The sequence below is a fragment of the Centruroides vittatus genome, unplaced genomic scaffold, assembly GCF_030686945.1.
Source record: "Centruroides vittatus isolate TY-2023 unplaced genomic scaffold, ASM3068694v2 contig_474, whole genome shotgun sequence".
Taxonomy (NCBI): Eukaryota; Metazoa; Arthropoda; class Arachnida; order Scorpiones; family Buthidae; genus Centruroides; species Centruroides vittatus.
Window position 1 is genome coordinate 579,812 of NW_027122266.1, and position 14,433 is coordinate 594,244.

Consider the following 14,433-nt stretch of genomic DNA (forward strand, 5'->3'; position numbering starts at 1 on the left):
TTAAACCAGACTCCTGCTAATGATTGTGAGATTTAATAGGAAAGTCTAAAGGTAAAGGTTTTTTTAAGGGTTGTCAAAGTCTATTCTTACAGATAGATTTTCGAATTATTTAAATTTTTATCTAACAGTTACCTTAACAAATATTATCGAAATCAATTATGGACGATTACCTAAAATCTTTCTTCAAACCATCTATTGTGTTGTGTTAATACTTAAATATAGTTAGATTCAAAACATGGATAAATAAGGACAAACACTTATAACCTGAATAGGAATAATTACATCAAAACTTACTCAGACTCTGTATTATTTTGGTATCAATACTTAAATATGCAACACTTTTAACATTTTTAGGCCAATCTAACTGATTTTACTGCTATTTAAATTTATCCTAGACCTATATTTATACACATTAAGCGATAGATCTAATACATTTTCGCGTTTATTTCATATTGAAACTAATAAAATTATCTATATTTTATAGATTAATATTTCAAATCTAAATTTTAAAAAATCTTAAATCTTAAACAGATTAGTTATTACAGACTTTATATAGGTCAGATCTATATTAATATTTTATTATTTTAAAACAAATTTTGCTATCTTTTAATTACTAAATTAATAATAAATCTAAATCAGAAATAAATTATTGGTATTTTTTTAATTCCAGTCAAATTCAGTCATTTATATTAGGTCTATAATCCTTGCTGTTAATGATATACGGAATTAATGCTACGTAATACCTTATAAATTGTCTATAATGCTTCTTAAATTTAATAATTTCCTTTAATATGCCTGTATTAAAAAATTATCTAGTTTCGTAATATAGCAATTTACTCGATTGACAAGACATATAAATGGCAATATTAATTTCGATGCACCAATGAGATTTTGGCTCGAATCCTATTTGTGCCTCATCCTTCAACTTTCCCTAAGCTGACCTGAATAAACGTCAGGTCCTCGTTGATTGAGTGAGTTCATTGTAGTTTACTATAGAACTTTACAATATAAATTAACAGACAGAATACGATTGGTCTTTTAATCAAAATTAAACATCGGGACTGAAGGATTATATTCATATAGTCATTCGTGTAACGACTTTCCTACCTTTATAATACTATAAAAGTGTTCTAATAAAAAGTTCTCTCAACCTACTTCCATTATTTATCATCCATACCTAGTTCTCCAAGTCTTAACGAGTTTGCCATGTTTCATACATTAACTAGAGGGTCTCATAGAAAAATTATCTAAAAAATACCTACCGGTAGTAAACTGTTAATCCCAAGACAAAACTATAAAAGGCCCATTCACCTCCGACATCATCAACATCGTCAAATTAATTTCGCGCTAACAGCCTATCGGATAACGTAACGTCATCAACATCCATCAAGCAAAGTAACACCTCCAATCCAATCGTCACGAATGAGAAGTACGTGACGTGACGGATGTATATAATCACGCACCAATCACCCGACACTTAGTAGACGGCTCAAGCTGCGACTACGACCCTATTTGAGCTCTGTGATTGGTTAAGTGCAGCACACAATGCATAGACTACACACCGACAAAGTTGTTGACAATCATTCCAGTCGGACTCCCACACAAGCATGTGGATAAGGTGCTACACACCAGACTCCAGTTTAGGCTAGTCAGGCCTCTGGGCCTCGCTAATTATGTCTGCGACACCGGAGGGTACCGGAGATCCTGAACTTGCAGTAGGCAGTCCGAAGACTGAAGAAGAGGCGTCGTGCAGCAGACCGAACTCTGTTGATAGTGAAATAGAGGAAGATGAATATTTTAAACCTATCAAGAAATTGTGTATGGAACAGCCACGTGACCACGTGCATAAACCTCTCACGTCTTTTTTTATTAAGGACATTTTAAGTCATACCTCATCCAACAGGACTAGATGTGCGCTGGATAGATCTATAGTTAGACCGTGGGACTTGAATAACCAAGAGGGACATCGTAGAAGGCCACGCTCGGTAGATTCTAGATCGGAGAAGTCTGAAAGTGATTCTCCCGAAAGTCCGGCTCTCAATGGAAATAATTCGTCACCTCTCGATGCCTTATTCGAGATGACCAGTAAGGCCTTCGAAGGTTTAGAAGCTAACGAAAAAATTTCAGGTAGGTAGCCCTACACTCTTATCGTTGTTATTTACAATGTATTAGACACAATTAAGCGTATGCTCTACACATTAACTCGATTGTTCGCTACTGGTGCTGAAGTCGATATAGCCTAAGCCTACGTAGGCTTATGTCATATGCAAATTGAAATGATTAGTAAATGATAAATTAACTAAATTCTGTAAGTTATTAATTAGTCTTCTCTTTTAGTGATATATAGTATTTATCTATTTCTATTAAGCTGGTTTTATTCATTTTGTGGTTTTTTCATGGTTTTAATTTTGTAAACATTCGTTTATTTATTTTATTTCATATTAATTGTTTATGTGCATGGATCGTTTCCCCCCTTAAATTCTACTTGAATATATAGGTTTATATTTTGTTTAAATGTAAACTACTTAATTAACCTTTTATTATTTTTAAATTTAACTTTTAGTACCTTGCATGTCTCTCCTTGTTTATCACCTTACACAATTTATTGCTGCTTAGCTTTTAAATTGTTTTTTTATCTCTTTCGGTTGGGATATGACCTATCACTCCAATTTCCAATTATATATTTTAACCTTAATTTAGCTAATTTTAATTGTACTTCTATTTAATTTCAAACTTTTTCAATTTATCCATTCATTAAATCACATAAATCCTGCATAGAGTAGATCTTATATAAAAATGTCTACATACATTTGTATAGGCCAATGATTTCTACTAAAAATTTATAAAATTCAAATTTTATTTATATTTATTCATAGTTTAATGAAATCAAATAACGCCCAATTATTCCAGCTACTTCATGTAACAAGTAAATTCATGAATTAAAAGTTTGGTTATATTATGAAGTTTTCTGTTGCTCTTATTCTTCTTTATTTTAAGATAATTCCAAATTTAATTATTTTATTTTATAGGCTATAGCAGATTAAAAAACATTTTATGGTTGGTTAATTATACTTTGTTATCAGAAACTTATAGGCCTGTAGATCTACTAAAAATCCTCTAAATTGGCTACCAATCCAAGCAGAAAAATAAACAGTAAAAAGGCCTAGATAAAAGATTTTAGTACAGAAAAGAAAAAGTGCGGATATATCCCAGCTTGACTTCTCACAAGAATTTTTTGTTATGAAAATAAGCATTTTAATTTTCCTATTGACCCAAAAGGATGTGGTTTCTCTTTTAATATTATTTTTAAGTCACAAAAAACAGGAAATTATTTCACTAAGATCAAGATTGTTAGAAACAATAAGACTTCCCATTCATAAACAGTACATCCGTAGGTTTTGTTATTATATCTTCAAGGTGAAAGCCCTCTTTCGATTACTTAAATAAAATTCATAATATTAAAATTTGTAAATTTAAAATTCGGTCATTTATTATTTTTTTCGAGCTAAATTTATTTTAATTTATAAGTTTAAGAATTATCCAGATCTAACTTGATAACGATAAACAGTAAGTTGGCCTAAAAAAAAACAAGTTGTAAGATCATATGGCCTATCAAATAAACACCATAAAATATGTAGGTTTTAACACATTTTTACTACAGAAATTCATATTATAAATGAATTATTTTAGGCCAAAATATAATTACAAAATACATTGTTTATAGTAGAAGAGCTAAAGTATTTTTAGTAATGCTTTAACTTTAGCATGATGAAGGGGAAGTCCTAATGTTATTGTTTTTATTTAAATAAAAATTAGGCCTAATTTCAAAGTTTACTAGATAAAATCTTTGTATTTTTATCGTTTAAATTTCATTTTAATTAAAGATAACAATAATTCAATTAATTGTTTAGACAAATTTCAGATATATCCAGTAGGACTAAGAATGCCTGGGGTATTATTGGTCTAACTCCCGTTCTTTCTTGCTAAGAAAACTAGTAATTATCTCTTGACGTAAAGGAAACATCAGGAGAAGTTGAGAAATAGGCCTAAATGAATTTTCGAAAAATAATAAGTAAATATTTTTAAAAATTCTAAAAATAAATGTATTTATTTGTTAATTTCATTAAAAGTTTTCATTCGTATTTTAATTTTGAAATGAATAAGAAACAAATGACAGATGTTGGATTTTTTGGAACTGCTATAATAGACAAGAGTCCATCTGCCTAGTCCATATGTTCTATTCTCATTTCACTGTAAATTACCTAAGCAAAACTAAAATAATATCGGTTAGTATGTTGATTTAAACAGTAAACACCAAAAAATAAGCGAAAAAATCTATTTTTTAAATATGTCAATAAGTAGCTAATTTATATACAACCAGTAAACTTTAAATTAAATGTTTCAAAGCATTTATAAAAGTGTAAACATAAAAGAAACTTGTATTTTCTTTTGATCTAAAATTTCTTACATGATACATAGGCCTGATATTATTATTATTATTCAATACTAAATATAATATCTAAGATTAAGTAAATGTCTTATAATAAAAATCAAATGTTTTAACTAAATCTATGAAAAGTAGTCATCCTGAAACATCTCATAATAAATATTAACTTAACAATTTAGGCCTAAAGTTTGAAAATACATAAATTTAATAAAATCTTCAACTGTAAATTATTTTTAATAAATATTCTTTAGTAAAAATATATGTGAACATTGAATTAAATATTTCTAATCTTTACAATATTGCTATAAATAAATATTATGTATTTAGAAGACTGTTTCCTGAAGATTAAATGTTTCAATAATGTTTATATACTTGAAATAACTAATTGTTTATATTGTTTGAAAACAGTATGATAACTTATTATCATGCTATTTTTATTATAGGAATTGTTTTCTTTATTTATTTAATAAAGAAAACATATTGAAAATCTGAGATGTTTACTATTTTTTAGCTGAAATATTTATGTAGAATTATATACTAAGATTATTCATTTATAGAAGTTCCCATGAAATAAAATTTCTAAAATTTCTCTCAAGATTTGAATCAATTCTATAACTGAAATAATAGTTAGAAACCAAAAATATACATAATTTCTATTGCAACAAATTTCAATAATTTACTATTTTTAACATAATAATTATCAGAATTTACAATAAGAAAGGAACTTCTTAAGATCTGTAATAATGGTTACATAAAAGAGTTTATGATTTTTGAGCTTGATATTTAATATAAAGAATATTTTATTTAATTCAAAAGTAAAAATAACCAAGATATAAATAAAATTAATCCTGGATTAAATAAAGCAATTACAGCAAAAAACATAAACAAAGCAATAAAAATAATTTCTTTTTATTTTGAAATAATTTTATATGTATACATATTTAGTCAGAAAATTTTACATTTAAAAATCTATAATACTGTACTTATTTTATAAATATCTTATATAAGATACTATAATAAATAAAATATTGCTATGTAAAATCTATTTAAATTAATAAAATAAACATAAAAATGTAATAAACTCATTTTAATATCTTACAAGTTTAATTTTTAATGTTTTAATTTGTACATAACACAATTACAGCAATTTATAAGTTTAATAATAGGTATATTTTCAATGTAAATATTAAATACATAAAGCTCATCTACAGTACATTTAAAAATGTGTGGAAGTTGTAATGCATCTTCCAGTAGTCCTTAAAAAAAATATTATTGGGTTTAATCAGAGGTTAGGGACTTTAGGGACTAACAAAGCTACATTGTTCTTGCTATGGATACAATTTATACTGCGCAAAGGATTTTTTTTCTAAAATAGTAAGTCAGCAACATTCTATTGTTTTTTTCTAAATTAGATTTAGAACAGATGATAAACCAGAATGGAGAGAATATAAAGTTACAAGTAAAACCTAAACAACAGATCAATTTATTTTGAATGTATACAGATAAAATGAAATGTAAATATATAATATAAAATGCTATATTAAGCTTTAGATCTTGTATTATTATTTTTATTAATAAAATAATTTAAATATTTTTTCAGTAAAACAAGCTTAAATTTATATTTATTACTTATAAAGAACTTATTTTGAAGATACAAGTTTAGCCTATAGTTCTGTTTATTTGTTAAACATTAGTCTATAGGCCTTCTATATTTAATTTAATGTATATACAATACAACTCTATCTCTCTACATGTTGAAAATAATGCATTAGTACACTTTAAATATGCAGTATTTACAATATATATATATGTACACATATTTTAAAAAATAAATAAGTAAACAAAATAAATAGAAATAATCACAATATGAATTAACACAATAACATTGCACACAAAAATCATTTATTTTAATATAAATTCATTAAGAGATAATTAAAATTTTACATTTTCATTGCTATTGCTTTTTCAATGCTGAATCATCAAGAAATTTTAAAAACTTTTAATTATTGTAGATAAAATTTCTAATTTATATTAGTTAACATTATTTTTTAGATTAAGAAAAGTCCATATTTAGCTAAAATTTAATTAGAGTTAACGTAAGATTTATACTATAAATTTTTTTATAGTTAAGATAATATTAATAATTTAATAATAAGTAAAATTCATGTTATAAATATATTCAATTTGTTAGGCACATTTGAATGGCACATCTATAAAATATTTTATAAAAGTTTTTGAGGTAATGCTTAAATTAATTTTGTTCCATTATAAAACATTACAGAATTTTAATGTAAATTATTAAGTAAGTTTTCAATATAAATTTCATAGAATAAAATATAATTTAAAAATATAAGAAATTGTTTTATCTGTAAATTTTTCTCTTCTGAAATTCTTAGATTTAATTAAATATAATTATTATATTTTAATTTTATCTAATAGATATTTTTAATGTTTAAAATAACAAACTCTTTAAGAAAACTTTATTATAAATTTTTAGAACTATTTAGAATATTTTAAGTTTTATTAACAAATTCATAATTTCTTTGAAGCATTTTTTTGGATAATAAACAAAAAGTTAATTTTTATAATATTGTCAAATTAATTTTTGAATATTTTCATTATAGACTAGTTAACATTTGACTAAAGTTAAATTATATGTTGATTAAAAAATTTATAAAATACTTAACATATTATTATTATTTATTATTCAGAAAATATCCCAATGTATGTTGTTAGTTTCAAAATTTATGTTTTATTACCTAGGCCTAAATACATGAACATATACAATAAATATTTAATAATTGTATATTTAAGTTTTGAGAAATTTTTAAAAGATAACATGGCTTCAGTCTATAGCCTAAGCATAAAAATTTTTCAATCATCAACATTTCTTCTCAATAATTAAAATCGGTTTCAAAATTTTTTAAAAATCTTTACTATGTATTTTTAATAATAGTAAAAAAATATTTAATCTGTTTTGATAATTTATTTATTTTTTCAAAATTTAAAAAAAATTTGGTATGATAGAAATCTTTTGATATATTTTTATTTATTTATAGATCAAAGTAGAAAGGATGTTTTAACCTGTTACAAGGAGGCACAAAATTTCAAAAATTATACAAAGACAATGAACATTATAAAGTTGATAAGGATTTGATCAAGTATAAAAAATAATTATACAATTAATTTTAATCATATTAATTATACAATTTCTATAATTGTCCAAAATCTTTTGATATTTTTGAAAATATAATAAGAAAAACAATTACTTTAACACTTATTCAACAAAGATTTTTTCGTCTTTTTCTCTTTTATAGAACTATCATCAACTTTTTCTTCCCATATTGATAATATCCTCCAGAATTTCTCTTTAAATTTTAATTTTTGAAAATATTTAAATATTTTGCAAGTTTAGGAAACAAAAATTAGTGATCAAAATTAAACATTTTGCTGAATAACCAGAAAGAAAAACATTTTTGTTTTATAACCAGTGTTTTCTATCTTCTTACGTAAATTCGAGAATGTATATTTACATATTTACCTTATCTTAAATTAAATAATTAAATGAAAACATATGCTATGTATTATGTAATTAAGAATAAAATTTATTGTGATTGTTGTTTAATTCAGAGAATATTTCAGAAAAATCATAGAAAAGTGTAATAAACCAAATCTACATTATTATAATTTTCTAAAATTAGAAGTGTAAATTCACGCAATTTTCTTTTAAGTAACCTTTTAACCAATGTAATAAATTTAAGTAATTGTCATGCACTTTTCTCAATAGCTGTCCACCTACTGAATATTACCGTAATGATATGGGCGATACTTTGAGGCGGGGTTCCTCTAACCATCTATATCACGTAGTCTAACTTGAAAATTTTTTCACCTTTTCTACTTTTTATGATCAGTTAGGAAAATTGCTTACAACTTTTATAAATCAATCATTAGAATTTTGTGTAATTTCTAATATTAGTTCTGTATCTGAGAAATTAATTTCTTTACATTGTTTCTTTAAATCAATGACAAGAGAATAAAGTTTTATCATTTCATAAATATAATTGTTCTTGATTTAACAGGTCGTAAAGTATTTTTTAAATTAATTCAGTAATATTGTAAAAAAATATAAGCATTTTTTAAATTCTGGCGTTTATAAATGATAAAACTAATTCAGAATATTTAATTAATATTAATTTTTTTAAAGAATTTCTTATTTATAAAATACATGTATTTAATTTTTTATCGATTTTCTACAGTCTCACTGAATTTTTTTCTATTGTTTATACTTAAAAATTATATTATCAAATTCCCAAAATGAATGAATATATATTAAATAAAATAAATAAAAGATTTGTTGTATGTCTAAGATGCATTATATTGAATTATATAAATTTTGTATAGTATAAAATTGAAATATAATATACATTTTGTATATTTTATTATTAATATAATGCAATATTAATCAAATTTAAAACGGAAAAATAATTAAAGTTTTAGAAATAAATCAAAATAATTGTCGTATTTAACTCTTAGTTGCATTTTTTTTATTTTCATTTTGTTTACTGCTAGAATATTTTACTTCCCACAAAGCAACAAATCTCAACAAAAAAACTGGCTGTAATACTGTCTCATTCCAATGTCCTCTATATTAAATTTTGATGTACTGATTGAGGTCTTTCATGTTGTTGTTCAATTCACTTATCAAGACTAAGTACTACATGCTTAAAATTTTGACTAAAAGTCAGTTTTCCCTCATTTTTTTACTTGTAATTATTACTGAGTATACTTACTATATATAATTTCAAATAATTCATTTGATTAATATAAAAAACGAAAAAAATAAATTATTTCTAAATATTTCATGTTTTGTTTCTTTTCATTTTTTCCATTAATTCATTTGTTTGATACTTAGGCACACATACTTAAGCTACATTCACACTATAATATATTTTATTTTGATTTGCATATACAAAATAATTTTTATTTAAAAGAAATCATCGTAAAAGTCACAGTGTAAGCTATAAAATACGGCATTTGCAACTTTATTACCAAAAGATGTTAATAAGAAAGTTAATTTTCTGGCATTTTGCCTCTAGCTATTTGGAATAGCAAGACTCATAATTCAAACTTTCATTGGTCTATAATGTGTTTAGCTTCTTATGTATTCGTAAATTATAACTTTCGTTTGAATATGAGGAGTTTGAGAGTTTAAAATAATATTAAACAGAAATAAAAATAAACTAACTTTATTAGTTTTAAGTTACTATTTACTTTAGAAGTCATTAGAAATAATTTAATTAGTGATCATTCAATTTAAACATTTCAACAATGTTACGTAGTTCATCAATAGCTATTTTTATGAAGATAAATTAACCTCAGATCTCTTAAATTACGCTCATCACCTTTTTTATCTGTTAAGAGAAAGGTCTCTAAGTTGGATCGGCTCCTAAATCCAATCTTTCTTACACTTCATATTCTACTTCTAAAATAACGCCAAAAAATAAAAAAATATCAGATAAAACATATAAAAGGTAAGAAATAATGACATTAGGAGTAAAAGAAAATTTTATGTTTGATGTAAAAACCATTATATGTTTCTTTAAAAAAAAAATTATATCTGATGTGCTTAAATTATATAATTAAATTGAAACTGATATTTGAAGCAGACCCCTCTATAATAATTATGGCCCCGCTGACAAATTTTGATCTCATAATAGAGGCTCCACTATGGGCCTTCACCCGACTTCCTGAAATCTCAGGCTTCCAGACACATGTTCTCTTAATTCTCCTTTTGAGTAGCCATGATTTCAGAGATTGTAAATTGTTAACTAACTTGCAATTCATAAAGGAGATTATCTAAATATAAATGCTAAAAGCAATAAATTCTATTAAAACCTAAGCCTAAATTTTTTACATTTCTCATACTTCATAAAGAATTTTATAATGAAAAAAATTATTTACAAATCTTTTTAATAACATATTCAAGTTATTCCTTCAACACTTACATCGTTATCAGTAGAAAAAGAAGTTTATTTTAACACAAACATGTTTTCTTCTTTTTAATTTTAGTACAAGAATAAAAATTATATCACTAGCCATTATGAATTCAAAAATAATGAACTTCAACCCAAGCAATCTAAATAAAAGACAGTTTATTATTATTTTTTCCATTCAGAAAGAGAAAGTAAATATAATTTTTATAACTATTATGGAATTTTTATAATCTTTAAAATAAAATATCCATTTACAAACACATTAACGAAGAAAAAATTCCATTTTAAAATGAAAGCAGCGATATCAATTGTTATTGTAAACATTCGAAGTAGAAAGACATGATTCGTATAGGAGATAAAATGTTATTCTGTTCACAAATATTTTATAACTCTTGTATTGTTATTGTATTGTACAAATGATATTACAAAAGTACATAAGAGTTTAAAGTAATACTACATATATAACAAAACGTTAAATATTATTCTCTTTAGAATATAAACGATTTTTAAATGATAGTTTTTAATGCTAAATTATTCGATAATCATTAACATTAAATTTGAATTTTATTAAAATGTGTTCAATAATATATTTATAATATATAATCAAATCAATATGAATATTTGCATATTTATTTTCAAATAATTTATTGAAATAAGAAAGTCAATTTACGATTTAGTTCCTAAATTGAATTCATTTATGTCGTATGAAATTTTATTTTAATTAATAGATAAATTAGAATATATTTATTTAAATATGTGGCATAATAATATCTTCTTTTATTTTTTAAATACTTTGATTATAATATTATTTTAAAATTGTTATAACCTATATTAGCGTTTATACTATTGTTGCAATGTAGGAAATCCTTCTATTAAGTGCTGTATTTCTAATAAAAATTTATATTATTAAATGATGTATCATAAACAGTAATTAAACTACATGAAATAAAGTAATTAGGCCTACATTCGTTCGTTTTTTTCTGTTAAAAATGATTATAATTAAGCGTACAGTAATTAACAAATTATTATTATATTTTTATTATTTTTTTGACTGAATAAATATTGAATTTTAACAAAAATTGTTAAGTATATGCTCTACGTCTACATTATCATCATTGTTATTCTTAATGCATATAATTTCATTTTTGGATCATTTTGGAATAGGGCGCTCATGATTATGTTAATGAGTAACAGCACACTTACATTATATTCTTTCTATAAGATTCATTTTAGGATGAATTATAAAAATAATTTATTTAGTTTCTAATAATGTAATCAAACTTTTCAACAAAGGCCACTGACGGAAACATAAAAATGGCCGTTATTTAGAAGTTATTTTTTATGCACTTTTGTTAAGAAAAGAACATAATCCTGAAAAATATGGCCGCCCTTTATATGCGCCCTTAAGAAAAGAACATAATCCTGAAAATTATGGCCGCCCTGAATATCTAACAAAGGCCACCTCTAAAGGTGGCCTTTGTTAGATATTCAGCTATAACATTTTTATATCAATTTAACGACCAGAAATACTTATCACATTCACCAATATTCCACAGGAATGTTTAAAAATTCCAATTTTTTTTCAATCTACTCATTAACAAAATTGATAAAATTCTTTTGAGTTATCGTGGAAAATAGGATTAATTATAATTAATCTTATTTTCATGATAAATTAAATTAATATTTCATCATCATTTCATAAGCTATATTAAGTTGACAGTTTAATATTGAGTTATTTAATTTTATTTAAGAATTCATTTGGTTATTATATTAATACTGCTATTTTCCATGAACGTTTTTAATTGAGGTGATTTTTTACATATTTTTTCTACATAAATTCTTTCATCTCAATGTAAGAAATATGTAATATTGATGTTCGAGTTTAAGCCTATTTTCCTCTGAATAATATAAAATATATTTTCCAGTTAGTAATATTATCAGTTAAAATTTTAATAAAAATTATATAATAAATTAAAATTAAGTACTTATTTAATATTCTAACTAAAATATTATGTTCTATCAAATTGACTATTTTCTATGTTGAAGAATTAAAATGAAATATTTTATGTATATTATAGCCTAATAAATATTAAATAAAATTATTTATTAAGGGTTATTTAGCAATTTATTTTGAATTAATTTCTAATTTACTAATTATAGATATATTAAAGAAATTATAAACAAATTTACATTCCTGGAGGTTAGAATAAAAAAATTTATCTGTTTCATTTAATGAAATTTAATTAGTTTAAATTAAATATATTTTTTGTTAAACTGAGTCATTCTAAGGGTGCAACTGCAACTGGCATTCTCAATTAAATTTATCAATTAAAGCATTGTATTTGATTTTTTCAATTATTAAAAATATTTTCCTTCCACACTACAGTTTGCTTCCATATTAAATATCTCATTCAAATCCAAGCCACTTCTACAGAATAATACTGAGAAATTATACTCTCCAGTAAACCCTTAAGAATACAAATAATTAAAATTCCATTCAAATATAAAAATTATTTAACGAAATTTCTTTAAAATTTAAATTTTATTCTTTATTAGAATTAAATCGTTTTAAATTAAACAAAACTGGTTATGAAGGAGGATTTATTTTTATGCAATTTAAATAATTCGGCCTATATATATAGCCTATATATGTATAATTATAGGCCTGCTGCATATCCTTGCTTCAAACCGATAGATAAATTATGATCAAGGCAAAGCTTTGCCAAATTCAAAGAGAGATTTAATATCAATGGTAACTGCTTCTAATTATTATGAAGCTTTCATTACAGTACAAAAGACTTTTGTACCTTGAAGAACCTTTATTGTAATAAAGTAAAACCGTTTAGTATAAACAATGAATCTCTCTTCTTGCTTCTTAAGATCTATTTCAAATTTACTTATAAATATTTTATCTATATTATGATGATAGAGATTATATGTAAATCTATAGGGATTTGTATTTTCATTTTTGAAATAATATAAAAAAATATGTACAGTTATGACATTATTACCCGATTGGCGCGAAGGTAAAATGTTATAAGCCTTATTTTTATTGGACTAAACTATTAAATAATAATAACTTAACTATTTTATTTACTTACAAGTAAAATACAGTATTTATAAATTTATTACAAATTTTGTGGTATTTTAATTAAAGAATGTAGGATGAGAATTAGTCTTTAAGATAATGCAGTGAGATTTGTTGCATCATTTCTTTAAAATAGATAATAAAATTTTATTGTTATTTCTGAAAAATCAATTAAAGTAACCAGATATAAAATTGTAATCTAAAAATCAAAATATTTCCTTTATATTAATTTATTGGAAACTATAAATTATAATTTTTTCATCGCATTTATTTCTGAGTTGGCAATTTTTTCTATAAATGGCTTTATATAAAATATTTATAATTATAAAAATAATGTGCTATAAAATTTCTTAAATTGATGATTTAAAATGCTATTTTTGTGGTTATAAAAACAGATTAATTTTTACCTGTAAAATAATGAATTATTATCATTACTTCTAACGTAATTCAATGTTTTTCTTATCAGCAAAACTATTTTTCTTATATTTCAAAACTTCATATATAAGTTTCTTGCATTTAATTTACTAGTTTAATCAGTAGGCAATCAGTTTCGTTTCATAAAATAATTGACATGTTCTATAATTATTATACATATAGTTTAAATTGTATTTAAGCACCTATTGAGCTTTATTGCCATTTCATAGTTTGCTTATTAACGGGCAGGATAGAACCATATTTTGAATAGGCTAACATGAATGAGGAATTAACAACGGAGTCATGAATCAAACTACGAAAAATTCTGATCGGTATTGAATCTGGATTCGTCGAGTTGGAAAAATCCTCACGCTGCGGAGCATCTAAATAACTTACTGAAATTTACTATATCAGATTTGTTAGCTACAGATATAACAAAAGTATAAAGTATTTGTCTTCTTATTTATTTTATCACTAACGTTTGAATTTCT

The 14,433-nt window shown here is 23.8% G+C and overlaps 1 protein-coding gene across 1 annotated transcript in view; it reads left to right on the forward strand.

The window, feature by feature from the left end:
* The first annotated feature begins 1,568 nt into the window (after window positions 1-1,568).
* LOC136977750 (transcription factor LBX2-like) overlaps window positions 1,569-14,433 on the forward strand; it is a 51,419-nt gene continuing 38,554 nt past the window's right edge. Inside the window, exon 1 of the mRNA XM_067273299.1 lies at window positions 1,569-2,127. Within this exon, the coding sequence (XP_067129400.1) occupies window positions 1,674-2,127 (454 nt within the window). The 5' untranslated portion in view covers window positions 1,569-1,673. The remainder of the gene's footprint in view (window positions 2,128-14,433) is intronic.